General features: G+C 32.7%; 2 protein-coding genes across 3 annotated transcripts in view; one reads left to right on the top strand and one right to left on the bottom strand.

Moving 5' to 3' along the window:
* Positions 1-177: 177 nt before the first annotated feature.
* On the bottom strand, positions 178-15,073 carry LOC110992294 (probable phospholipid-transporting ATPase IIB). The gene is made up of 19 exons (XM_022258050.2): positions 14,849-15,073; positions 14,675-14,777; positions 14,025-14,227; positions 12,472-12,714; positions 12,148-12,368; positions 10,884-11,091; positions 9,884-10,106; positions 9,253-9,439; positions 8,926-9,041; positions 8,309-8,446; positions 7,557-7,730; positions 6,721-6,891; positions 6,017-6,202; positions 5,200-5,386; positions 4,507-4,682; positions 3,976-4,080; positions 3,005-3,131; positions 2,357-2,560; positions 178-2,087 (listed from the first exon to the last, which is right to left on the bottom strand). Exons 1-19 carry the CDS (start codon positions 14,899-14,901, stop codon positions 1,951-1,953), a joined length of 3,162 nt encoding a protein of 1,053 aa, XP_022113742.2. The 5' UTR covers positions 14,902-15,073; the 3' UTR covers positions 178-1,950.
* A 707-nt stretch (positions 15,074-15,780) lies between these two features.
* The window catches only part of LOC110992293 (FERM, ARHGEF and pleckstrin domain-containing protein 1), a 54,238-nt gene continuing 44,641 nt past the window's right edge, over positions 15,781-25,377 (top strand). For both annotated transcript variants that reach the window (XM_045629681.1, XM_045629682.1), the window contains exons 1-3: positions 15,781-16,037; positions 17,234-17,393; positions 17,936-18,081. In XM_045629681.1, coding sequence (XP_045485637.1) covers positions 17,318-17,393; positions 17,936-18,081 — 222 coding nt within the window. In that variant the 5' untranslated portion in view covers positions 15,781-16,037; positions 17,234-17,317. The remainder of the gene's footprint in view (positions 16,038-17,233; positions 17,394-17,935; positions 18,082-25,377) is intronic.

A 25,377-nucleotide genomic window follows, 5' to 3' on the forward strand; every position in this document is an offset into this window, starting at 1 on the left:
AATTTTATTTAATCTGCCTTAGCAGACTGATGTTAAGTGATACTGCCGCCCATGGACGCTCAATTCCAGAGACCGCACGAGTATGTTGCCGGGTGCGTTACGGGTGGAATATCGTATTCTGCTTCGACGTCCGATGATGAAACTGCAGGTAGTGGGGTTTGAAAAGTAAAAAATGAATTGCTTTCATGATTTATTTTTACAAAACTCGCCTTAAAGTTATACACAATCTCACCTAACAGCGTGCGATAAATACTTTTTAATTTTAAATAAACTAATGTATCACATACTTTTTTGTACCGCATAATATACAATTTTAACATACAATAGAGGTACCTTTGCCTCGCTACTAATTATGAATACATATATAAATTCACTGAAACCCTCTGCTGTACCACAATCTAAAAAGTCAATGGACCATAGCCATCTTTATTTTCCTAGCTTATCTTCATTTCTAATATTATTAATCACAGTAATTTTTAATTTATTTCCTCGTAAATCATACTTATTTACGGCTTGGACGAAACAATTCTATTTTGAACACATAGTAAACTGGGCTACCAAATCTTCATAACTTCTAACTTGACATGGTAACATTTTATAAAATATATGATTAAAAAAAACAATAAAAATTAAAAGATATAAAAATTTAAATAGTTTAAGCAAATATAATATAGGAGGATTTTACCTTATTTTAATGGAATAGAAACATGGAATAATAAAAATTACCATTCAATGATAATACTAATAAAATAATACAAAATTAGCTAAGCCATAGATAGCAAAGATCGAGGAGTCTAGATTTTTTATGTCGTAAACGAAATTCAGTGTTCTACAGAAAAATAATATATTACAAAACTGAAGTAATAAACTATTAATCTCAAATCTCTTAATTTTTCCAACTCGATAATCCTAGAGGTGAGCTTGAGAAGATGCCAGAATAATTAATATAAAATACACACGGAATATGTTTAACTATAAAACGTATCTTAAAAACAAATAATATAATACTAGAATTACTCATATAGGAGGTGATTAAAGCATAGTTTGTGAGCGTTATTGGGTTAAAGAAACCGCATTACGTCCATATGTCTAAAGGAAAACCCAAAATCTCTTATATAAATTAAACTATTTCATAATGTAGGCTCTATCAGAACCAATCATTAATATAGTGATCCAACCAATCAATACAATATATCTAATACATGAATAATAAGTTTTTAATAAGCCCGTTAATTACGAGAGTTATATCCGCTAGCGATTGTGATTAAATAATTGCTGTGCTATAAAAAATACACGTGTTTGTGCAAAAGAATCTACAATATTTAACTGTTACCCATAATCATAAAGCACTAAGACTCTTGACCATTGTCATCTGTCAAATAATGTTTAAGCTGCGGTGACAGAAGACGGAAGAAGAGTTCTTTAGTTAAACTTAAGGGCGTAATAATTTATTTAATTTGGTTTGGTAATTTCCTAAGTAATGTATGTAATTTAACAGCAGTAATACAGCTATTTTGTTTTAATTAAACCTGTTCAAATGAGTTTTAAATATATTTAGATTATAAATCCACTGGCATAGACAATACACCATGAACTATTAGTTTATCTACTCCAAAAGGACAAATATTTTCTCGACCAAAAAGGTATATTTTATAGCAAAACACAATTGCGCTAACTCAATATTAAAAAAAACTTACTTCAAAAAAATTACGTCACATTACGCATAAACACTTAATTTGTAGTTTTGACAATTTACTTTCGTAAATAAATTGATAATTGCTAAAGCCATAAGAAATTTATAGAAACACCCTAAATTACATCAAATCTGTCAACCGTCATCAAACTTGACATATGGCATTTCAGCGACAGACTGACCGCTAAATTTCGCAAACTTTATTGGATGTGACGTCTGGAATTACACTCATTTGTTGTATTGCCTTGTATAATTAATTATTTGTGTATATTTTTGTACTGACGCATACGCCACTTCCTGTGCATATATTTGACGATGTAGAGTGGCAGACACGAAACCAAGGTGATCGTTGTCACTTTCCACCAGAATTCCCAATGTCGAATGAAGTCACCATCTATAGTAATATGTATTTAATTGTAGAAAATAGTAACATACCATTTTAGTTGAAATAGTATTTTTTTTATTTAATAACGTCAATAATAGTTGTATATAAAAGTACCTAAATAGTATCCTTTCGTTAATCTTTTTTTGATAAATAGATAATGATCGGGTTTGCATAAACAAAAATGGTATAAAAGCTCCTAATATTTATGTAAAAAACGTTTTGGATTTGAACATATGGAATTCATAGTAAGTCAATAAGAGATTACGCAGGTAACTTACCGAAGTAGGTTGTAAATATAAGCAGAGTGGCAGTATACATGAGGAGGCTGACCAGTTCCGCTACCATCATGAGGTGGTGCCAAGTAGTGACAGTCAGTGCCACCATAATCAGCTCCGTGAGGATCAAGGCCGTGTAGCTGATCTCTACAATGTGGATGAGCTGGTCTTCGAAGAGCACTAGGGCGCCATACATTATCACGCCGCCTGTATATTACAATGGTGTTATTTTAAGCTCTTCTACAATATAAAGTTTTTTCTTGATAAAACAATCTCGTCGATAAGTTATGGATTTTGACATACTAGAGGCAAAGTGCGACAGTCCCAACATTAAATATTACCCTAAAATCTGGCAATTACCAAAGCAACCACCCAACACACATTTAAATAAAAAAAATTAAACAAAAAGAACTAATACCATTTTAATACCTTTATATTAAGACAGCGGAATTTCACTAACAAATACTCTTGTCTGCCCAAAACTCTATTTGAAGCTCATTTGCACCATTGCAAATAAGAAATAAGCCTTTCTGTTTGTTAGCAAAATGCGTAGTTAAATAATATTATTTTATTAAAGAACTAATTCACGAAATTTTAATCAAACTGAGTATATTGGTGCTTGTTTTTATTCATGTAAGCAAACAAATATACCTTGATAAATAGATATTCCAATCCATATATAGAAAGTCTTGTAAGAGAGCTGTCGTCCTTTTGTCAACTGTTTGTAGAGCTGCGGATATCGTAGTGCCGTCGCACTAGATATGTCTTTGTCGAGGACCTATAGGAAATGTAAATTTACAAATTGCATTACTCTGCTATCACTTTCTTAGGTATTTATTAACGTCCGAACCCAATAATTAATCCATAATCTCAGATTAAAAACAATCTGAGATCAGACCGTGACAGTCGATAATCCTCCTATCTGCATCCCAATAACGAAACCCAACGAAGACAATCCATTTTTGGCGACCGATGGAATGCAATCTCTTCGCTCTATCTATATCAATGATAATCAATATAAAGTAAATGAATGTCTATGTTTAAAACATATCAAATAGTTTTTTAATTATTTTAAAGACTGGTGAAAGTTAAAATCTTAAGATATCTGTGAATTTTTGTGTGTCATTTTCATACAAAGGTATAGCTATAGATAGCTTGTATCGATGATGACTATTACAATCCGTCGATTGGTTAATGGCACACTTTTATCAATATTTAGATTGAGGTGTCTATCTCAGATGTTCAAAAATGGATTGAGATAGGTTATTGGGTTATGGCGTCAGTCTTTTCTTTTCTAATCCTTTAATAATAATTATAACTAAAAAATTTATTAAATGTAAGGGTTATGTTTGTGCCACCGTCCGCACCCATAATCAAGGACAAACATTGGCTTGTTTCTTTTCTGATTTTTGTTGTATCGTCATGTTGGCGCGGCTATAAATAAATAATTAAAATCGAACCCACAGCCTCCAGGTTATGCTATAAGCTTCAAATATATATCATTTATTGTAGGGATATTATGTTAACTACAATTTTAGTTAAAATAAATAAAAATATAAATAAATAAAAGACAAAAAAATGGCCTATATATGCTGTAAATGAATGAATTACAAACAACTTACAAGTGAAAAAACAGGTAACATCGTAAACACCGTTCCGTAGCCGACCATTAAAAACCCAGGATATAGTGACACCGACGAGAAATAGAAAACAACAGAGAACACCGCCTGGAATGCAAATAAAAAGTTATAACTAATTATAGACACATAAATGCATTTAAAATTTTCTTACAATTGCATTTCGCATTGTTGTTTACACCTTTATATTGCAATATCAACTTTATTATATTATATCACGCGACATTATTCACTTAGTAAGACATACTGCTTATATTATTATATGTGTACGACCATTTTCGTAATAAAATCGTTAGGTTATTAAAACTTAAGTTATAAAACTAGCTCAAATTTCTAATGTCGAAAAAGTAAATATACTTAGGAGTTATTAACTTAAATATTAACGTAATCGTACTTTTATGAAAAAACATTTTATCTGTAAAATAATTTAAGGGCATTTCTATAACTAAAACTTGTTTATATTTTTTGATATTTAGTTTTTGTGTCTGTCATATTTCTTTATTGATAAATAAATACCTGCATAGTTGATACAATCAGTCCCCTGTGTACAATAAACAGGCAAAGTGCCGCAGAACGCATGACCGATCGTCTTCCGTGAACCAAGAGTAATCTGGCCAGGAATGAAAAGCAACGGATGCTGACGTCACCAGCGAGAGACGCTGCCCGACCTTCAGCACCCTCTATACCCACACCTGGAAAATATTTTTGTTTTACACGATTTATTTAAAAAAATGGAATAGTTGGTGAAAAATTCCTTCTTAAAAAACCATGAAAAAATTTTGAAGTAAATTTGAAGCGACTTTTATAACTTTACGTTTTGTAACATCGTATGTAAATAATTGTTCGTTCATATTTTAGCTGTTACTGTTTTCTTACTGTTTTTTTTTATTTAATCATTCACTCACTGACTCACTCACACATTTGCACCCACACACTTACTCATTCACTCAGGCGGGTTGATAGCAGTTGGAAAATAAATAAAATACGGTTAAATAAGGTAATTATTTTGTGGGAATCATCGAAAATGCATTTAATTCTCAAGCATAGACACTGTGTGGGTAATGTGAAAAAAAGTAAATAATTACAATTGACGTAATCACCAATTAAGAAATCCCCCCCCCCCTTCACCCCTATAGCGCTTACGTAATACTTGAACGGCCTCTAACATACATCAAGACATTATAAAAATTCATCTATAAGTATTATTACCCATATCAGCCTCCTGAATCATCGCAACGTCATTTCCGCCATCCCCCACAGCGGCTACAATCAGTTCCCTGGCCCTTAACAAACGGACAACCTGCGCCTTCTGCGTGGGAGAACAACGAGCCACGACTACGCCAGAACACTCGCGAAGCACTTCGACAAACTCCTCTTCGTAAGAACGAAGACAAACCTGCAAACACACAAAATTTGTGATTTAATTGTTAAATTACTTCATTAGTGCTATTTAGTTTGTGAGAACTTTCGGTACCGCTTTAAGCCTGTATTCACTTTGATTAGTGATTAGTTGGGTGCGTAGTAAAGTGATTAGAAGAGTATATTTTTTTTGCGAGTGTACTGCGAGTAATGACGTGCGCCCCCCCCCCCCCCCTTACCCCTCACTCGCAGCGTGGGTATATGACAACTGAATTTACTTAACAGACTAAACACTACTTCCACTACACACCTGCACTAATAAACAACAATATCTAATCACTTGCACTCGCACTAATCAATGTGAATACCGGCCTTTAGTTGAACTAGCGGATTAAATAAGTTGTAAGCTTAATTCAGAAGTTATCTTGCAAAACTTTTGATTTAGATTTGTCACAAGTCTGCAACTTACCGCAGTGACTCAATAGTCAAAAAATGTTTTTAAGTCTACTTAAGTAAATTTCACAGCACCGTAATAAAAATTCTGCTCTAGCCATAGACAACCAGTCTACAAGAAAGTACTTCGTATTAAAACCAAATTTTATAGGACCGAAGGTTATCGAAATCATATATCAAAGTGCACACATTAATACAAATTGCAAATAAATACCTCCAACGTCTCTCCTTCTAGTATCAGATCTGTGTCATGAGCATTTCGCAGTGCGGTGAGCAGACGATGAGCATCCGTTCTCGAGCGACACTCGGCAGCCGTCATCCAACGAGAACCGCCGCCCAAGTGAAGAGATCGAGCGATACAAAGTGCTGTTTCTAGTTTGTCACCTGTTAGCATCCAGATCTACAGGTAGAAAACATTTTATTTATTGAATCCTACAGCTATCAAAAATTATATATTAACAGCTGACCCGGCAAACGTAGTTTTGCCATGTATATAATCAAGGAATCTTTTTTTTTTAAGTTCAATAGCAATATTAATAAACTATGTATAATAAAAAATAAGAATTGATCGAAACCATCATTGATTGAAAAAGAGGGGTGAAAATTAAGAGTTGTAAAAGAAATTGTTTAAAAAAAATATTGGGCTGGGCAAGCTTAAATATATTGGGCAACAAGACATGGCTTAGGGGTTCGAAAGACATACATAGTAGCCGATTCTCAGACCTACTGCATATACATAATAAATTTCATAAGAATCGGTCGAGCCATTTCGGAGCTGTAGAGGAACTAACATTGTGATAAGATTTATATATATAGAGATAACAAACAATTACACTGGAAATACAGCTATGGAATACATAATATTAGGTAGTTAACTATAAAAAGTTATAAGAAGATATATTATGTTTATCCACAAACCTTGATCCCAGCAGTTCTCAACATGGCTAATGTCCTTGGAACGTCATCAGCTAAGCGGTCTTCAACACCCGTTAATCCCAAAAGAGTTAGGCCCCGATGCAAGCGGGACAAAGCCGCGGCAGTACGCTCGTTACGATTCAATACGGTCAGACGAGCTTCTTTGTACTCACTCTGAAAATTTACCAATTTTAACGAACGTTGTTAGTTTTCGTTTAGATCTAGGTTCAATGCCCAGTAAATTGTGTTGTTGGATTTATGTTAATTTGTCCACTAAACAGTGTTACAAATTCAGCACTAAACTTAAGTTACTAAAAAATTAAATATGTAATAAAAATACGATATACTAACGAACCCGACAGACATCCTATACACAGCTTTTATATAAGAAATATCTAATAGACATCAAAAAGATATAATAACACAATGAATAAATTCTCAAAGACATTACAAATAAATAAATAAAAATTTGACAGCAATACATATTATTATGCTATATATTTTTATTTTTTGTGCAGTATTTATTATACATACATTACGTTCGTATATGTATATATATTTAACCGTGTAAACTTCCCTGAACTTCCACAAATATTTCAAGATCAACGTCAAATTGATCAAGCCATTCTCGTGTTTTGGCGGGAGAAAAGAACAGCAATTCATTTATATATATAAATATGTATTATTTATTAAGGTACCTTAATAATACACTTATGCATTTTAATCTAAATCAAATCAACCCATGACCATGGTATTAAAAAAATTTGAAAATAACCCAAAATTATTAAATCCAAAAACAGTATTATAATCTAAGTCTATTTTCTATTACAAATTCTCACCTCGAACTCCAAATATTCGTTCTTAGTTAGAGTCCGTTTTGCGACGACCAAGGTTCGGAGCCCGTCAGCAGCAAGTTTACTACATTCCGTCGCAAGCCAAGAAGACAGCAATAGCTTGGACAGAGCCACATCTGCTCCCTTCACGTAGTATGTAATTTCACCGGAAACTTCTTCCTGAATTTAAGATAAATCATAAGAATGTTTTCACTTGATATTTAAATCCTCCTCGGCACCTTAGATAAAAAATAAGATTTTGGCACTAAGTATCACTCTCGTACGTCAAAAAGGTAGGGGATACAAACAAACGTCACCAATAAGAGCGAGACGAAGAGAGAGAAGAAGAGGATCAAGCGCGAAGTCTCGTTTCTGTACCTTACCCTAAATAACTTTTTTACATTAAGAACTTTATAACTCGTTCATATTAATTTCGCTGATAAAATGTTCAAAAAATCAATACTGCTTAACTTAAAAAATGATCAAAAATACATTTAGTTGACCCCATCCAATCAGTTCATAAAGACAACCATGACATAATGACTCTTGAATGGCCTATCCTGGTAAAATACTTATATATATTGGCAGTTCAGTTAGGAGTTCTCCGACTAGGGACAAAAAAAATAACTTGAGACAGGAGATGTAAGCAGTCAAGGCGTCCACGTAGTAAGCATTTCTTTTCGATGCAAAAGACAGCATACAAACTTCCACGCAATTTTGTTTCAAATATTACTGTACAATAAATAATGAAATAATACCTGCACAATGATTCCCATCATCTTGGACTCGCTGGTAAAGGGGAACACCTGAAGTATGGTGAATGACATGATCTCGTTGGCCGCACGAAGCTTCAGAGATATGTTGTGGAGGTCGCGACGGTACAAGGATACTCCCATCTATCAACGATTTATATATGCATAGTAAAAGATCCAGTGTAGCTACAACCCAACTACATTGGTGCATAGCCAAGGCTTGAAATAATCAGCTTATGTGAGTCGCACGCTCAAGCCACTAAGGCCTGTATATCTGTGACATTAATTTATAGGTAAAATGTAAAACAATAGATACCCAAACGATTGGCCATGCCCACCTCAGGCCCCCCCCATATTGGTAGGGCAATAGTCAGGGTCTGGTTGAGATGACTAACAGTTACTAAATGTGTGTTCAGGCCCGCAAAACTAGTAAAAAATACTAATCCGATTTGGGAGCTTTAATTACTAATTATAAGAAGCAAGGATTAAGAATCTGTAATGACTGACTTTTTAACTATCACTTGTTTGCTGTGTGAAAACGTAATGAAAAGTAGAAGTTGCATTTAAAAGCACTTGACGAAATAGTAACATACAGTTATTAATAATTAAATTTATGAACATACCATATCGGTCCATTTCACCAAGGCCACTTCATCCGGACTGGATGCCTGGTAGTCACAGAGCTGCTGCTGAGGTACCGCTCCACCACAACTTTCGGACATGACTGAACTACCCATATCTGAAATGAAGCAAAATATATCAACTGTTTAACGCGGCTGCGCCGGTAAAGCAATAGATTCATTCTAACTATAAACTTTAAACTCTAGTAAGTACTCGTATCAACCATAGACGTCTAATAAGAATATGAACTATAATTAATCAAGTGTCAAATGTCAACAATATTCTGTCAAATTTCGAGTTAGTGTATATACAATTGCTTAGTATCTTACCAGATTGCGCTTCGTCAGTCTGGTCATCTACTTCATACACTGGTGTTACGTTATGGCATAGCGCCAAAGCCAGGACACTCTCCCACACCTGTCTCGGAGTGGGAGAAAGTAATGAACCATCCCCAATTGGGGTGGACGCTATGGCGGGACAATCTTTTGTCACATGTTGGGTTAAAAGTGCTTCCACCTGTATTGAAAAATATTAATCAATAATTAACTTGTATTATAAAATTACAACGAATATTTTGCTTGATATATTCCATTACAGTTTGCGTATGTTTGAAGTTAAAAGTTTGGTCCTATTAGATTATTTAAGATGAGATAGAACCACATGTGAAATACAGACACATACACACAAAACAAATACAGATGAATACATATTTTATGAAATTTAACGTAGCGTTCAAATATTAATATATTAACGAATTTGGGGGGGCTTTGGGGTAAAACGTTACGATGCAAGGCAGGGATTGAATTATGCGTAATGTGTTTAGGAGCAGTTTAGTTACAAACACACGCACAGCAGACATATATATATCTTACATCAAGAATACTATGTTTTATAACATTTTTCACTTTCATTTACATTTCAAGTTGTAAAAGACAAAAATTTCTACAATAGACAATTTACCTCATGAAAATTATCCTTGTCGAATAGAGCATTACCAAGGTGCAACTTCTGGAAGACCATCTCATTCTTTGTCAATGTACCAGTCTTATCTGCTAGAAGATACTGTATTCTACCTAACTCTTCAGGTATGGTCGTAGACCGCATTACTGTACCACTTATTTTCTTATCCCGCTGAATCGTCCACGAGTAGAAAACTTTACCCATTTCCAAGTTGACTCTTAAACTGGAATAAATCATATTAATTAGAAATATCGATAAAGTGAACTAAAGGTTTTTTTAAATCATTTAATTTATCCCTTGAACGAAAATGTAAATAGAGTGGAGTATTATGTTGTAGGACATTCATGTTTTACACAAAGTGGCGCTCTGAAGTTATTTTTCAATACAAAGAATTTTTGCTCAGCTCTTGAACGATCAAAATGTTTTTGAGTAACTTCTTATATGACTTTGAAGCTCCTCGACTTTGTACTGTCTCTGCCTTGACTTAATTTTATTATGTTCAGGAAAAGGGAAATTTAATCTGTATTAATTGGGCTCCGTTACCTAGATTTTCTGTTATCAGAATATATCCAAAACGCTAAAAACATCTTTTTTTATGTGACAGGAACAAAAGGGGCAAACGCAAACGGGCAAACGCAAAGGCAAACGGGCAGGAGGACCTGATGTTAAGGGATACCGCCGCCCTTGAACACCCACATTGTCATAAGGCTTGCCGGCTTATTAAGAATTAGTGCGCACTTTTCTTGAAGGATCCTAAATCGGATTGGTTCCGAAATAGTGGCTAGTAGTTTCAGAGGATAGCCGGTTCCATGAACTCCTGCCTGAAGGACGTCGAGGTGATAAGGATTTTGTATTCTGCCTTGACAATAGTGAAACTCAGCTGCAAGTATTAATTCGAACAACTACTCTGATAACTTTCCAAACTCTGAACATAGAAAATACATGCTTTTAATTTTAACTAGTGTATGTATAAAATCCATTACAAAATATAAATTCTTACCTGATAGGTATTATGTAAGAAAACAGCAACACAAATCTAAACAGGAACCCATACCATGGTCCATCGAAGCCCTTTAGAGCGATTAGAAGAAAAGAGGTCAGAAATGTCGCCCCAAATAAGACTTTAGTGAAATCATTAACTCGCAGTTCGAGCCTTCCAACTTTAGAGCGAGGAACTGCGTTATTCATCACGCTGCGGGTTTCACTTCCTAAACAGATGTAAACGATAAATACATAGTTATTTTAATAACATTACGTCGCTGTAGTATGATAACCTCGTGGGAACCTATAGAACCAAACATTACAGGAATTTAAACAAAAAAATGTTTCATTTCATAAATGTTCGTTAAAATATTGTGCATAGTTTTGGAATTTGGATGGTAAAAGGATTTATTTATTTATAACATAAATACGCCTTTAGTTTAGATTATACCAGTTTAATTATTTATATAAAAAATAATCCAATTCAAAGAATATTTTCTGGCTTTCAAAGCTAAGCTTTGTAGAAACAGCACTTTTTTTTATATTCTTAACAAAGCTAAGAAAATATTATGACAAGTTCAAAATAAGTTTTCTTTAAAAGAAATTAATAAAGAAACTCATTATATACATTTATAAAAATAGCAAACTTATTTAAACATTTTAGACCATGTAAGACTTCTTAATTTATTTCACTAACTTTTATTAATTAGGATCCATCGCCCATTTTTGGATAACGTACCGCGCAATTTGTAGGACAATATGTCTGTTAAATTACATGAATATTAACTGGGTAAAAAAAAATCAGCTGGTTAGTAATCATTTATGATGACCTCGTTATCGATACATGTCGGAAAGAAGGGACTCTTTGATCAAACCATAGATTTTGTAGGACAAATATTTTTTCGAATAATTTAGATAATTGTCTTGAGATTTAACAAAAAAAAATTCAGTTAGTCATAAATATTTGAGAATCATCAAATCAACATATTTTATCCTTGCTACCTCTGTTAGCTACCACAATCGAGAGTTTCGTATAGGAAATTATTGGGCGTCTCATCAAAATAAAGCTACTCAGGGAAAATTAGCTTGATAGTAATCAAGTGCAAAAATGGGCGATGGCTCCTGGACTAATACACTTTTAAAGAAAAATTCAAAAAAATAGAAATAATAATTACATTACAGAAGAGTTCATTCTTAAAAAAATAATTAGTATGTTAAACCGTTAAACATATTTATCCTACACGAGGTATAATGTGGATATAAGTATGAGCTGAAACAAGTACCTGTGTATATGACAAGTCCAGTGGCCTGGCCAGATGCAACGACACACCCACTCCATAAAGTATTCTCGATATCCAAAGAGTCAGTCTCTTCTTCATCCAATCTTGTACAGGTGCCGATGAATGAGTGTATGTCTTTCTCTGGTTTCTCAACAAATATCTTAGCATTTATATCTAGTAAATGCGCGTCGGTGGGTAATTTTTGCGTAGATGGCAATGGTATTCTGAAAGAAAAACATTACTTTATTGAGAATTGGTTATTTGTGCTTATATAAATTTAGATAAACACTGCTGAATTGTCTATACCATTTTATTATTCATATTTACCTTAGTTTCCAATCAATCTCCCCATCCAGTTGGTCTGTTCGTATAAATACAGTGCCCATAGTTTCATTAGTTCTTAGCAATATCATATCTGCAGGTACTCTCTGTCCCTTGTGCAACATAACAATATCACCAACACGTAATGCAGACGCTGAGACATGTTCAGTAATAAATGGTTTGTAGCCATCACTGGGTGTGTCTAGCACGACACGTTCATATCTCTGTCTGTTCACTTCTTTGTCGCGTCTAAAAATTTTTTAACAACTATAATCATAGTCAGATATTGAATTGGTTCATACAATTATATTTTTGGTTGATTTATAAGAAGAGAGTACTTTTCGGTAATAAAGGCTTGACTGCTGGTATTTATTTCTGGTAATTTAGATACACAACTTTCCCACCTTTAAAAATGTTTTTTGATTCTAGTTTTATTAGCTGTCACTCCCTAATGATGTGTATACACATGTTAACCTTTTGCCAGTTAAAATATTTGTTTGAAAAATTAATTGAGATGGAGGACTTAGTTGTAATTCATATACATAAGGAATAACATTTTTAATTTAAGATTGGTGGCAAAAAGTAGATGTTTTAAAAGATCACGGATAGAAAATATTCAGCACTACAGAAATGACTATAGCCACTATATATGACTTATTTAAAGTAATAAAAAACATATAAGTAATGCATGAGTAGTTGTGGCTGTGTCAATATATGTAAGTCTGTGTCAAAGATTTTAAAATATTTTTAAAATGGCTAAGTATAAAAAAATCATTTTAATTGTAATCAAGCCTTTTTTGAAACAGCTTTTTTACATGATTTTTAAACATTTTAACACATATATTTTTTTAAAAAGGCTGAAAATATTAGTTAATTGAATTAGAAGATTTACTTTGCAAATTGTGGTTACTCACACAGTTTGTTACTTAATATGACAGGGTCAGAGGCGGGAATGCAAATGAATAGTTGGGAATGTTTGTATTATTGTGAGGAATCATACTATGTATACAGTGCATGATGTAGTACATGAAGAAATCTTTTGCTCCAACCATATAAATACACATTGAATAAATGTGCACATGCATAAAAATTTTATAATTCACAACTAGTTGTGCACTTGGATTAAGACTGCTACATAAAATAACAATATAGGAAAATAAAATGATTTCAAAATCATAGTACATACAATTATTGCAATAAGTACATTATATTATCATTTACTTAATGGGAAGTCCCAGAATACAATAGCTTATGCCATTACAATATTTTATGAGTAAACAGTGAAACCTTATCAGCTAAGCTTGTTAGTTACATATAGCTTGTTTATATCAGTAATATAAACACACTGTACACAATACAACAATAAAATATAATGACCCTAAAGAATACTCTCAATTCCTAGTAATTATTATTTCTTTGCTTATTTAGATTAAGAGCATAAAGGAAAACAATAATTTTAATGTCAGTTAAGGTTATAATTTATTATTTTTTTAAATTTTAGTTTACCATAGACAAACTGTAACTGAACTGTGACTGAATATATTTTGTTTTTAACATACCTGTATCTTCTGTAATCATCAATAGCTTCTCTAAATAGTGTCACTGCAAGAACAAACCCAAGTGGTCCCCAGTATGTATAGAGATATCCAATACGAGTGCTTGGTATAAATTGACTAAGGGCCATAACCAAGAAATACAAATTTAAGAAAAACCTAAACTGCTCAAACAAAACTATTGGCAGGAATGTCAATATACTGTATTTCTGAAACAAATATTAATATAGTAAATAAACAACTGTGGCAATTTAATGAAAACATGAATCAGTAAATTACTTAGACTTATTGTTATGTACAGCTATGAAAGAGACTGTGGAAATACAATTTTTGTGTTGCAAAAAGTTAAACAATTAGATATTTCAATGTATGGAGTAAGTAAATGCTTTCGACAATAAACATAATAATTAATATTAGTAAAAGTATCTTATTAAATAAATTATATTAAGCAATTACATTAAGGAAGTGCTTTACTATTCTTAGGAACAGTTTTGCCTGCAGTAATAATTTATCAATTTATAAGTAGGTTAATTCTATAAAACTCAGATACAGGTCAAAAATCTCCTTTTACGTACAATATGAGTATGATATATGTACGTTTATCGTGTAGTCAGTGGTCATTGATCTAATTAGATTACAATGAAATATTATCTTACCTGATTGCATACATAGTTTGCTGGATATTCTTCATCAGGAAGTTGACCTAAATAAATAACTCTTGAATTGAGTTCCTTCCCTTTAAACCAACCAAAGCTTTTCCTGAAAAATAAAATATTGTTTTTAAAACTTAAAAGTGTTATGTACGTAAACAAAACATTAGATAATTTTACCTTGACCATAAAGATTTCTTTTTAGGTCGATTTATAAGTGGCGTAGTTTCCATTGTGTCTACTTTAGTTACAAATAATGATAATGATAAAACATTTTAGAACATAAACTTAATCATGAAATATTAATTGGATATCTGTTACTCAAAGAAGTAGTAGTTGTAGTTATCACCACTACACGTAAATAAAGTAGAAAGTTGCAAGTCGCAAATCGCACTACGCAAATTAAAAAAAATATATGCACAGGCTACAAAGACCATATAATCACTCCGTTCTATATTTTATGATTCTATAACATATATTTATTTACAGTCTGTACAATTTTTTCTCATACCGCGAGGTTTCTTTTCATAATTTAAATTTTAAATAACTTGTAATGAAATGTAAAATTTAAATTCCAATCAATTATTAGTTTTAAGCTATTCTATCTTGATTATTGTAATAATGAGCTATCATGATTCTTAACATAACGTAAAGTGCATTAGTTGACTATCCTATGAAAAAAATTTAGTTATTAAATAAGATTTATCGTACGTACAAGTTTTGATTTTTAGTCAGCTTCATTTTTGACAAATGTTCCTAATGAATTTAACGCCAATTTCAGGTCAAAATACATACCTACTTTATTTTAATCAAGTCTCCAATAACATTTTACTACAATACAGAATCAGGATTAGACCGACCAAGCTATGTTATTTACAAGCATACTAGATCATCGTCGTTTGAACTAATCTTAACCGTTGTATAATTTGTGGCTTATTGCGATCCCTAGAAATATTGCGAGATTCAATTATGAATTGATTATAATATGTACAACCAAATCGTCAATTTAAACTTATCCTGCACTAAATAAGTTTTCTTTTTTTTAACTAGCAGGTAAAATTTTAAGCCTAGAAAAACAAATGGCAACATTTTATTGTAAATAAATATGGCGCTAGCCGCCGCCTGGGTGTGCATGGGTGTGTAACGCAGCTTAAAAACATTTATTTTGCAAAGCGTTTGAATACTTAAAAAACTTTAAAAAATAAAAAAGTGGTCGCGTATATGTGAATGTGAACTGTTTATAAAATTATATCCTCTCTAGGATAACTTAATTATTAATTCGTATGCAGTTGTGAAGAAATCGGGATTCAGGATCTCGTATTAGGACTTATCGTTATCGGCTGTCTCGTCTGTCTACGCACGTTAGAATGTAAGATAGATATGTGTATTTTATATTTTTTTAATAACAATACTGTAGGCTCGGTGATGTTAGTAATTGAGAATACATGATTTATGAATAGAGCTCTGTCTAGGGGTCATGCAGTGTCGTTTGCGTAATTAAATTTGCAAAGGGTGTTTATTAGATGTAATGCGGCGCTTCGGAGGTAGCATGTTGTCGTCTCTGTCAGTGCGGGCACACCTCCGTTTGACCTATTTTCTGGTTATTGCATCGGAACTACTATTTATGTGTTGGGGTGCGAAGTAGGACGCTCCTGCATCTCGTATGCACAAATATAATTTAATAATAAATTTTACCTGAAGTAACATTATTGTTTTGCTATAGAGAAACTCTATGGTGCTGTTTAGACTGCTTGAAATTAAATGGTTTGTAGTAGCTTTGTGTCAGGTATGCTGTGTAAATCTAACTTCTTTTCAGTCAATTTGAATTAAAGTATACACTGTGTAAAGGTCACTGAACTGTCAATAGTTCTTAATGCGAATTTTTAGCTTATTTTAAAGCTTCTGAAAGAGCCTTAAAGTGAACCATTGGAATAGTAAATATTAATATGTATAATATTTTTAAGTATATTTACCAGGTTGTTAAACGGGGATAAACTGAAGACTTAGAATCTTATGTTGTTTTTCAGATCTTGTTATATTTCTAAGCACATAAGTATGGTAAAACTATATACCATGTATTTATAATTGTAAGATTTTATGGATTTTATAAAAATTAGAAATTTAAAAGCAATTTCATCAAAATAAAAATATATAGTTAACATTAGGTAATATTTACCTGTATTAATAGAAATAATGTGGACATAGTTACATATTACTTAAGAAGGAATGTTCTATGCCTACATTATTTGTAATTTATGTGAATGCCAATTTAATTGTTAACCCTGACCATTATATAATACATATTTACTTAACATTTTACTACTTGATCAGCCTTGATTATTACCAAGTTATGAATGTTGTATTGTACTTGTATACAAGTTTAAAAAGGGCAAATAGGCTTAGACAATTTTGTGGAGGCAGTAGTTGTTACGTTAGTATGCAAGGCTTGTATGAAACATTTCTCATGAATAATATTTTTTTAAAACACAGTATCAAAATTTTATTCAGGTACAATGAGAGTGTAACATACAATTTGTACCATGCAACCTTTCTTTATTGTTACAGAGAAGTAGTGATAGCGGTAGTGCTAAGTGTAGCATAGACAATGGCGGTGAACTTACTTTGTGAGTGCACTTGTAAACAAACAATATGATGGAAACAGAGCTTCCGCCTGGCAGTAGTAACTCAACAGGACATCTCTCTACCATTGGATGGCAAGTACCAGGTGAGATTTCATACATTTGAAATGTATACTGTATTTAATTTAACTATATATATATGTGCATTATATATATATATATATATAAGGTGATTATAAATCTACTCATAAAAAGTATGACAGGGCTCCTTTATTTTTATAACAATTAAGGATAATTTAATTAAAATCAATATCTCTTAGCGATTGTTTGTTGTGATAATTTTCCCCAACTGTTTCATTAATATATAATGTAACATCAATCAATCTCTATTGGTTACTCTACTTACTATTGGTACTCTTTATTTTCTATAATCATGTGCAAGATGCAAATGCTGTATAAAATCATTGGCATTTTCTGGGAGTTCAGATGACCGATTTGCCCGTAAATTTAATAGTAAAATTAGCAAAACGTATATAAAATCATTAACATACAGATTGTACTTGTGTATCCAAAAACATTGTGTGTATACATTTAGAAAATAATTATAATACTTCATACACCAGCTGTATCTAAATACTGGGGATCTCCATAGATTATAGAACTAATTATAGTATTGGTTTGGCGGAAGGTCGTATGCACCACTCGGCGAGCACGCCAGCGGGTGTGGACGGTGGCGGGTCTCGCACTCCGCCCGCCACGCCCAAGAAGGGCGGAAAGATGCTGGCGGTGCGGGTTCAGATGCTGGACGACTCCATATCCATGTTTCAGATACAGGTAAGCGACTAACAGGAAGCGAAGATAGTAGCAACTTACGTAACCATATTATTATTCCCGTTAAATACGCAGGGACATATTAATACTTTTTCATTTGGTTTTTACGAGTTTTGGGTAGGTTCAATAATTATTCTAAGGAAAATGGTTAAAAAGATGTATGTAATGTATTAAAATAATAAATTAATATATAGCCATAGTATCTGCGTCTATAGTAAGGGTAACAATACTAGCGGTAGCTCCGGTTTTTTGCTAACTTTAATTGGATTCTAAAATAATATATAATGTTTAAAAATACATATTAAAATATAGAATTTCAATATCACAGAATTTCAAATTTTACTATTTACGACTCTCAAACACTTTTAGACGTCATTTGTATTGTATTGTTGTGGAGAGCTAAGCATTTTTCCGTTGTACAATAAAGAATGCTGCTACGTTTTTGAAGTACATTTTTCTTGTATGTTTTTTATAGTTAAAAGATTAGAATACGATATAGATTATGTAGGATCTAAGCAAGGACAGAACTAACTTTGGAGGCGGCCACATAGTCGTGGTCAAGTCAAGAACTTATACGTTTGTCGTAATACAATTTTTTTAATATTATTAATTAAATATTGAAGATATGTAGTTACTTAAAATCTGGATGATGACAAAATATTGAAAAAAAATCATTATTTCAATTAGTGTTCCACCTAAGTCCTGGAACCAGGGCCTGGATTCGCCGTTGGATCTAAGAGTGTTTAGTGATAGAACACAGCTTCATAAATAGGAAGACGCGTGATAGACGTCTTCTTTCTATATGAAGTTTAGGATTTGTTAGATCTAAGAATACATTTGATTAAGCCATGTGAGTCCTGAGTTATAGTTATGTAATCGATTATAATGGTCTTATAACAGCGCGTTTGACCAAACATAACGTCAATGATGAATTTATGTTTTCGGTATGCAGACATTATCATCAAATTTTCAGCGTTCATAACATTTAGGAGCCCAAAAACATTTCAAAGAAAATTCTTAAAAGCGCCGACAATTCACGTCAAAAAGATTAATTAGAGACTTGCAGACAATTTTTCATCAAGCATCTCTGACCTTTAATGTTAATAATTTCCATCAGAATTTACAAATGGTGTTGTATTACACAAAGTTTTACGTCAGTCACTAATTATTGGCTTTAACTAATCACAGTTTATCGAAGTACTTAATGGTTTCAACAAACTTTACTGAACATCACAGGTACTTTAAATATTTTAAGTTTTATTGTAAATAGCATTAACTTTTGAAAATGTATTACTTTACAAGACACATGTATTATAATTTTTCTTTATACATTAAAGTCAAAAATATTTAGTCGCTTTATAAAATAAATCAATTCGTAGTGTCTAACAATTCCGTTTAATATTTGCATCGGTGTCGAGGGTTTAATAGTAGACGTACTGTCAGCAAACTCTCTAGTGCCACGTATAACTATTACACGTTTAGGTACCTCTATTCTTGATAATTTTCCTTCATATAAAAAAATAAATATGTGGCTTATAACCCTTTAGGCTTGGTCTAAGATGTCTCATTTGTTCATCAATCAGCCTTCTGTGTTTCACACACGCCCCCGACTATTTGGATCTAGTTTGTGCCGGTTTCCTCACTATGTTTTCTTTCAACGTACGCGCGAGGGTTAAATGACCTTATAAACAGGAAGAAAACGTTCACCAGGATTCGAAAATATGCCCTCAGAAATGAGTGTCGCACCCTGGAATTATTGAAGTTGTCCCAGCTGCTTGTAATTATTTAACAAGCTTGATAATTGTTCAGTTAATTACGTTTTAATTACTATTTATCGATTCTACTACTATAACAAATTAGATATTTAATCAAAATTAGATAAATACTTAGTTAATCGCAACTTTTATGACACTGCAATGAAAATCATATATTTATAGAAACAACAGCGTATCCGTAATTTAGTGGTATAGTTAACTAGCATTCCTTTGTAAGTGGTGCAATTTGCTGATAGTACATAGATATTTCAACAATAAATATCTCACCAACATCGTTCACAGTAGTGTACTGTCCATACTAATCGGGTAAGTAATGGTCCGCAAACAAAACTCATCCAAAGAGTCACTTTGTAAGAGTTACGCAAGGAATTCAACCAAGTGCCTTTTTAAGACTGATTATTATTTCCCCTTACTTACCCAAACGTACTTTTATTATACGGTACTTTCTAATTTAAAAAAAAGTTTTGCTTTCCAGATTTTGTAGTTTTGTTAATTACAGTTTTTCTTAATTACCTTGTTCCAACTATGCATAAATACATATATTTATTTGCTTTATTTAGCATAATTAATGTATAGTTTCAAAAAATATTAACATTCTTGTTTTATTTGCTTTGAATTAAGTATTCTTAGTGGAGACTCAATTGTTGTTTGTTACGCTTTATAACTTGAGCATATGCGCAAAAAAGTAGAACAAGAATAATGATGTGCAAAATTTTGGATTTTCAATTTCAAAGTCAAGGCAGTTTTTGCCACGCACCACCACTTTGTGGAACAAGCTGCCCACTGAAGTATTTCCAAACTAATTCGACTTTGGGTCCTTCAAGAAAAGAGCGTATCGATTCTTAAAAGGCCCTTTGGCATTGAGTGTCCATGGGCGGCGGATCACTTAACATCAGGTGATCCTGTTGCTCGCTTGCCCCGTTGTATAAAAAAAAAATTTTGGGTAGACGCAAACCTGGTAGGCACGAAATGTTCTGGGTACAAAACATGCAAGAGGGAACAAGGGTCAACTCAGTGGAACAACTGTTTAGTATGGTAATGAACGTGGAGAGATTTTTAACATTAACCATATACCGTAATTTCAGAGGTACCTACTGTAAATAAAAGAACGACACCACTATACAGGTTTTGTAAAAGTAGTCTTCTTTAAAGGAACATGGGTTAAAAGGAAATTATCACTCCGCCTTTTTATTTACACATATTTAGGCAGATGACTAAGAGTTACCACGGAAATGATAACAAATGCTTCTATTACCGTAGATAAGTTATATTTTTGTTTGTCTTTTATCTTACGCACACAAAGATGTTAGGCACAAACTATCCATCTAATTAAGTTTTCGTGTAGCAAAAAATAAATTCACAACATTAACTTTTATATCGCGATTAGTAGCTTAAAAGTATGTGTAAAATTTATATAATTTTTAACAAGAATGGCAAAAAGCCAATACAGTCGTTACGGTTTACATAAAAATTATAATCAACGTGAATATTTACGTTAATACTGAATATTCAGAATTAGGTATACTGGATCACAAAAGTATTTTCGAACCAATACGATTTAGGGTCCTTAAGGTCCGGCAACGCACTTGTCTGGCAATGTGAGTGTCCATGGGTATCATTTATCATCAGGTGAGCCTCCGCCAGTTTGACCGGTTACATAAAAAAAAACTCTGGGTATTCTTTAAATATGAAGACTACTTTTGTAGGCTTTGGTACTAGATAGACGCACATTGTTCTTATACTTTTTCTCTGCGTACAAACACTTTTTTTGGGCTGGAATTAGTGTACGTTTGTTTGAACGTGTTGACTGTGTTTAATGCTAGGTATTGTATATACCTAGCATTAAACATTTGTTTATTTTGCTAACTCTTAACTTGTCTTCTCCGCAATGCAGTGTATAATATACGGTTTGTAACAGCACTATAAACTTAAGGTATCGCAGAACATAAAAGTATTTTGTGTTTTGTTAATAAATACTTGATACTTAACAAACTTACGTTATTGAACTCAACTTCCGAACGTATAAAACGTGATAACGTTTTCATTATTTAACGCCCTTTACATTAGTATAAGAGCAGTATTGTGTAAGAATCAAATCAAAGCTATTATTACCCTGTCAGAATGTCTCTCTTGGTTTTCCTCAAGAATCTAAATATCTCTATGTGCAATGTTATACCTCCGAAATTCTACGCAATAATATTTTTTCTGTTAAATTTGTTTAATCGGCCAGTTAAGGGGTGGTTGATTTTATGAATATCTAGTAGCAATAGACAATTTTAGAAGCCTAATCATGATGACGTTTTCTCAATTCAAACTCATGAAAAACCCTTACAAGCATTAAATACATGTTACGATGGTTAACGATGAGGCTACATGAATGGCTCACACCTGCCGGTTTGGTAACGGTTCTCAATACGAAAACGACACAAATTTGCATGAGTCGATCATTATCGCTATAATAGTAGAGCCAGTGACATTGTTGCAAATGTATTGTGTGGATTCGTAACACGTCTGATAATGATTTTGGACGTAACACGTTACTATTTATGTACATGTGATCGTCGATTTTATGGATTTCTTAACTGTATATAGTTTAATTTGTATTCGTCTTGAAGTCTTTCTTTACCCAATGTATGTTTTATATTGTGTACAAATTAAAATTGAGCGCTGAAATTAAACTATAAGATTGAATAAAGGTTTGAGTTAATTACACTGAACTGCGGACGAATTATGAATTGTTAATTCTAAGTTATTAAGTTCTACAGTACACCGATGCTCAAAAAAATATTTTCCAATTATCAATTATAACAGATTTGGAAAAGATTTTTGATAGATCATAGAGGCAAACAGGCAAGAGATATATGATAAGTGATACCGATAGACACTCATACTGCCAAAACAATCAGAAGTGATAAAACCAGACACAACGAGGAACAAACTTGGCTTTCGAAACTTTACCTTCGTCTAGCGCCAATACATTTATTCTAAGCATATTGTACAATAGATAAATAAACAAAACAAACGCATAAATAATTATGGCATAGTCGAAAATAGAGACATATTTTTGGCAGCCGCAATTGAATTGATGAAACCTATTGCACATCGGGAATCGGTTTCAATCAATAAATCGTATCCGCAAAAACTTGGCTTGGCCTGGGTCATAGTGGTTATACGGTATCGTTGCCCTTTAGTGGATTGCGGATATGTCAATTGGCGTCTCGTGATAATGTGTCCGGTTGAGAATAAACACTGTCCGATATTAAAATACTGGTAACCCCTATTGGGGAACGTTACTGCGGCAGATTTATTGTTTTTTAATAAGGTGATGAGTATGTGCCTTCTAAAATGCTCTCGTCGCTAAGCAGAATCTAAGTGATGTTCATATGAAGTTCAAAACGACGACAATGAAATAAGGATCCTGTCTGTGAACGTTTTGTTTGTATAATTAAATAAGTTCTCATTGAAATTACAAGTCTTATATTATGTAATAATCATTCACAAAAAGCAAATTTACAGTTATTAAATACCAACATCGTATCTATAAAAACAGTGGCGGACCTGACAGACGTTGTCCTGCATGATATTTGAACCTCTAAGAATATTAAACCAAGTATGAAGGTACCGATGGCAGCGTCATCTGCCGTGCTGGCTTGTAAATCTAAACTATCTAGGGCTCCACCAGAACGCATACATAAAAATAATTCAAATCGCTCCAACCGTTTAAGACGAGTTTAGACACGTACGAATTATAGGGGTAAGCTTGTTGTTATATCTCCTTTATCTTTTAAGTTAGATCAAACTGCATGCGGTCTGCAAGTGTGATTGGAATCGGTTAATTAGTTTAGGTGTCCATAGCGGACAAACAGCGTCACGCGTAATTTATATATATTATTATAAGATAGATAGATTAGAAGATAATAAAATTGTCTACTGCAACCAAAAGTAATGAAAAGTCGAGTCAGCGGTTAAATTTACACTACAAAACATATTGAATGAATGATGATGATGATGAGATTAAAATATAAAATATGATTTAAATGTCTTATATGGACTCTCAAACTACTACAATTGTATTACGGTATTTGTGTACAAATTTATGTAACAGGGTCGTCTAAGAAATGCGTCTGCATTGGCCCTTATCTTTATCTGGACCTCGGCCAAAATAAGCTTTAGAACCCTGTCCAGCCAATTGCCTTTGCCGACGGAGTTAATGTTTGATCGCGAGGCAATCGGTCTTAATTCAGACCCACTATGTGACGATTTATCGCACAACCGCTGAACCTAATGTAGGTTTATCTGAAACTATTATTAAAGGAAATCTATGGCTTTATAGATTAAAATTTAAATGCTATTTTCACCACGTAAAAGTTGTTAAACATTGTTTTCTTCTACATCATGAGTATAACAGTGTACCGGTAAAGATATTTTATTCTTGTAACACCGTAAGTTACGTTTTCTAAACTCGTTTTTATTATTAAAGGCTTTTTTATTTCTGTGACCATATAATAATTTTAAATATTTGGACACGTAGGTCTCCAGCTTTTTTCACTTATTTCTATTCCGGGCAACACTAGTCCACTTAGCCACTGTGGTATGCTGATCGCCTGACGTATGTACCTCTTTTTCCATCTCCACTGCCTTTTAGTATGGAATCGTGTTTATTTCTCACGACTTCTCTTGAGACCATCGCTATTTAAGCCGCCTTAGTTTCTGTGAAAGATCTTGCACATTTGTTATCTTACCTGATCTTTAGAGTTACACCCAACATGCTCCTTTCAATAATTTTGTAATATTAAAAGATGTCTGTGGTTGAGTATCTATATCTCTTTCTCATTCGAAATGGAAAGAATTAGTTTTAAAACATTTCTGTCTGGATTAAAATTATCTCCATGCATATTTTGCTACAAATTTTTGTGTCTGTTTCTTCTAAAGTTTTTATTAAAATCTATTTTTTTTTTGTTGAATCACTGCTAGGAATACAATGTATATAGTAATTTTCTAATTTCATTTGCTTAAAGTGGGTTATTCTATAGACAACCGTATACAATAAAGCAATTATCCTGTAATTGAGTTATTTTAGACCGAGACATTGTTATCAATTAATATCATTTAGTTTTTAGTTGTATAGATAGCTAATACGCAAACACTTTAAATTTATATTTTTTTTGTCTGTAATAAACTTCCATGTTATTTAATGCTGTAATAATTATATTTATTGATGACTAGCTGCCCCCACGAACTTCCTTTCGCCTTAATGTGGTTTTTTGCTGAGCATACTTTAGCACATACCAATAAATGAATTTGCTATGCTGCCTCATGAAAATACTCTAAAGCGGAATTTTTTTAGGGGTTTTCTCTATTTTTTTCTTCTTCTATTTTTCGCCATACCTCAGAGTTCAAGGTATAAATAAAAAAGAATTGGTCCAGACGCCTTCGAGTTAGCTTATATATACTAAACATATTTTGCGATTCATTATTAAATATTGATTGAATGGTTTTCGTTTTCGAAAGAAGTCTATTTACA

The sequence above is a fragment of the Pieris rapae genome, chromosome 10 (assembly GCF_905147795.1).
Source record: "Pieris rapae chromosome 10, ilPieRapa1.1, whole genome shotgun sequence".
Classification (NCBI taxonomy): domain Eukaryota; kingdom Metazoa; phylum Arthropoda; class Insecta; order Lepidoptera; family Pieridae; genus Pieris; species Pieris rapae.

Bases quoted from the DNA above. Each gene is read 5' to 3' on its own strand.
- LOC110992294 (XM_022258050.2), bottom strand. From the start codon at position 14,901: ATGGAAACTACGCCACTTATAAATCGACCTAAAAAGAAATCTTTATGG. The intron at 11,092-12,147 runs GTACTTGTTTCA...ACATCTGTTTAG, and splicing joins TGGACTTGTCATATACACAG to GAAGTGAAACCCGCAGCGTG. The intron at 7,731-8,308 runs GTATTATTTCAT...TCTTAAATTCAG, and splicing joins TGATGGGAATCATTGTGCAG to GAAGAAGTTTCCGGTGAAAT.